Genomic DNA, 3674 nt, shown 5'->3' with positions numbered 1-3674 from the left:
TTAACTCAAAATAGATCAAGGACCTAGGAATTAAACAAGAGACTCTGCATCTAATAGATGAAAAAAAGGCCCTAATCTTCATTATGTGGGATTAGGCCCCAACTTCCTTAATAAGACTCCTATAGCACAAGAATTAAAAACAAGAATCAATAAATGAGGTGGATTCAAATGAAAAATTTGTTCTCAGCAAAAGAAACAATCTGTGAGGTGAACAGAGAGCCTACACCCTGGGAGCAAATTTTTACCCTTCACACATTAGATAGAGCACAGATCTCTAGGGTATATAAACAACTCAAGAACCTAAGCACCAAAAAAACAAATAATCAATAAATGGGCCAAGGACCTGACCTGACACTTCTCAGAAGAGAATATAAAATCAATCAACAAATATATGAAAACATGCTCATCACCTCTAGCAAGCAGAGAAATGCAAATCAAAACTACTCTAAGATATCATCTCACTCCAGTCAGAATGGCAGCTATTATGAAGACAAACAAAAACAAGTGTTGGCGAGGATGTGGAGAAAAGGTACACTCATACATTGCTGGTTGGACTGCAAATTGGTGGAGCCAGTTGGGAAAGCAGTATGAAGATTCCGTGGAAATCTGGGAATGGAACCACCATTTGATCCAGCTATTCCTCTTCTCTCACTTTACCCAAAGGACTTAAAAACAGCATACTACAGGGACACAGCCACATCAATGTTTATAGCAGCACAATTCACAATAGCTAAACTGTGGAGCCAACCTAGATGTCCTTCAGTGGATGAATGAATAAAAAAAAATGTGGCATTTATACACAATGGAATACTACTCAGCATGAAAAAAGAACAAAACCATGGCATTTGCAGGTAAATGGATGGTGTTGGAGAAGATAATGCTAAATGAAGTCAGCCAATCCCTAAAAATCAATGCCAAATGTTTTCTCTCATATAAGTGTGGTCACTCATAGTTGGGTTAGGAGGAACAGCATGGCAGGATGAGATTAATTCTAGGAAGGGATGGGAGAGAAAGGGAGGGGGAAGGGGATTAGCAAGGATGATGGAATGTGATGGACATCATTATACAAAGTACATATATGAAGACTTGAAATGGGTGTCAACATACCTTATATACAAACAGAGATATGAAAAATTGGTATATATGTGTATTAAGAATTGTAATGCAAAAAATATAGTACATATATAATGGCATAAACTGACGTGAACATACTTTATACCCAGAGATACAAAAAATTGTGCTCTATATGTGTAACAAGAATTGAAATGCATTCCAGTGTTGTCATGTATTTTTTTAAAAATTAAATCAATTAAAAAAAAAGAAATAGCTTCACTAAATACAAGAGAGTCTACTTTAAATTCTGTTTTATTCTGTTGATTTGCATGTCTCTTCCTAGGCCAATATCACACTGTCTTGAATCCTGTAGCTCTACAGTGAATTGTAAAGTCAAGCAGTCTAGATTCTCTAAAATTTCTTTGGCTCTCCTATATCTTTAACATTTTCATATAAACTTTAGAATCAACTTGTTAATTTCTGCATAAAAACGTGCAGGGTTCTTCCAAAATCCTATATACTCAGCAATAAAAGAGAATAAAATTATGGCATTTTCAGATAAATGGATGGTGTTGGAGAAGATAATGCTCAGTGAAGCTAGGCAAGCCTAAAGAAACAAATGCCAAATGTTCTCTCTGATATAAGGAGGCTGATTCATAGTGGGGTAGGGAGGGGGAACAAAGGAGGACTCTGGAGCAGAGGGGTGGGAGGGGAAGGGAGAGAACATGGGGTTAGAAATGATGGTGGAATGAGAAGGTCATCATTATGCCAAATACATGTATGAAGACACGAATTGGTATGAATATACTTTGTATATGACCAGAGATGTGAACTATTGTGCTCTATACGTGTAATATGAATTGTAATGCATTCCACTGTCATAAGTAAATTAAAAAAGAAAAAATGTGTGTTTTATAAGAGATCAATAAATGAGATGCTTTTTTATGTTAGAAATTCAAAATAATAGTTTTTTGTAATATATAAGTAATCTCAAAGTCTAAAAATTATTCCAAGTACAATATCATGTGATATATGTCTTTGTCATTTTACCCTTCTTACATACTAACATTTCTGTTGTTAGGACCCTGCTCCCTTGGAACATTTCAGCAATCACTAATGGCAAAAGCAGCTGCCACCCGTAAGTTCAGAAAATGGAGATTTCCAGCAAGATGTAGATACTGTGAACGCATTGTCATATTTGGAGGTCTTAAATGCGAAGAGGTAAGACCTTTTTGGAATCACAATTTTTTCTTTTGCTATATACTTTTTTGTTATGATTTTACTTATTTAGAGATGTGTGTGTCCACACACAAACACACATTTAAATATATATAAATTTGTTGTTTGTACTCCTGGGAACTAAATTCAGGGTCTTGCACATGCCATATTTTTAGAGAGAGAGAAGAGAAAGAGAGAGGAAGGGGAGAGAGAGAGAGACAGAGAGAGACAGAGAGATTTTTTTTAATATTTATTTTTCAGTTTTCGGTGGACACAATATCTTTTTTTAAATTTAATTTTTATGTAGTGCTGAGGATCGAACCCAGCGCCCTGCACACACCAGGCGAGCGCATTACAGCTTGAGCCACATCCCCAGCCCATCTACCCTTTCTTAAAATTGTGTTTTGAAATGGGTTCTTGCTAGATTGGTCTGGCCTTCAACTTGTGATATTCCTGTGTCAACCCCTCAAGTAGCTGGAATCATGGGCATATGCCATCACACCTGGCTTGCCAGTACATGTTTATTAAAGTCCCACAGTTTATTTCTATACTTGTCTTGTTAAATGTAATTCACAAACCACAAATAGTACTTTTTAACTTATTTTTGTCATTATTAGTCAGCCTGTATTTTGCTTAGTTGTGAATAATTTTAAGGTGAGTCAATCAGTTTTTAAATATCATTTTCTTATAGTGTCTTCTTGTCTGCCGTAAAAACTGCATGGCAAACTTAACCATCGTTTGCGGACATCGGAAACTTCGGGGGAAAATACACTTATTTGGAGCAGAATTGTCCTGTGTTGCCAAAAAGGAGCCAGATGGCATTCCTTTCATAATCAAAATGTGTACTTTAGAAATTGAAAAGACTGCCTTGTGTTTACAAGTATGTTGTTTACTCTTAAAACTCTAAAAACATAAATGCCTTTGTGATTTGTTTTAATGCAAAAGAGATTTTAAGAAAATCAGCACTCTCCATTTGTAATAACTAAATTTATTCACATTTATTTGGAAAATGTTAATTTATTTGACTTCAACTTGTATTTTTTAAATACTAATAAAAATTGAAGTAGATACATCAACTCTGTCTAGATGTCTGCATTTAGCTTTTTGTACTAAAGTAAAATATTGCATTCTGTTTTTCTTTTCTCTTCAAGGGAATTTATCGAGTCAGTGGCAACAAGGCAAAAATCGCAATACTGTGTCAAGCTCTGGAAAATGGAAGGCATTTAGTAGATCTGTCCGAATTTTCTTCACACGATATCTGTGAAGTGTTAAAATTTTACCTTCACCAGGTAAAAGTTTTATTCTAAACCTACCATCAAATGCAAAGAGCAAAAATATTTTATATTTCATATTTTTCATTGGTATAGACTATGTCATCACCCCCCTCATTATTCTAAGATATT

The 3674-nt window shown here is 35.0% G+C and overlaps 1 protein-coding gene across 1 annotated transcript; it reads left to right on the top strand.

Annotated features, from left to right (window-relative positions):
• Positions 1–1938: 1938 nt before the first annotated feature.
• Positions 1939–3665, top strand: LOC125614782 (rho GTPase-activating protein 29-like). The gene is made up of 3 exons (XM_048797677.1): positions 1939–2274; positions 2963–3151; positions 3423–3665. The coding sequence occupies exons 1-3, from the start codon at positions 2086–2088 to the stop codon at positions 3576–3578; spliced, it is 534 nt and encodes a 177-aa protein (XP_048653634.1). The 5' UTR covers positions 1939–2085; the 3' UTR covers positions 3579–3665.
• Positions 3666–3674: the final 9 nt, after the last annotated feature.

This window comes from Marmota marmota, unplaced genomic scaffold, assembly GCF_001458135.2.
Source record: "Marmota marmota marmota unplaced genomic scaffold, marMar, whole genome shotgun sequence".
NCBI lineage: Eukaryota > Metazoa > Chordata > Mammalia > Rodentia > Sciuridae > Marmota > Marmota marmota.
The sequence above is the reverse complement of the archived record's forward strand: the minus strand, read 5'-3'. Positions and strand labels throughout refer to the sequence as shown.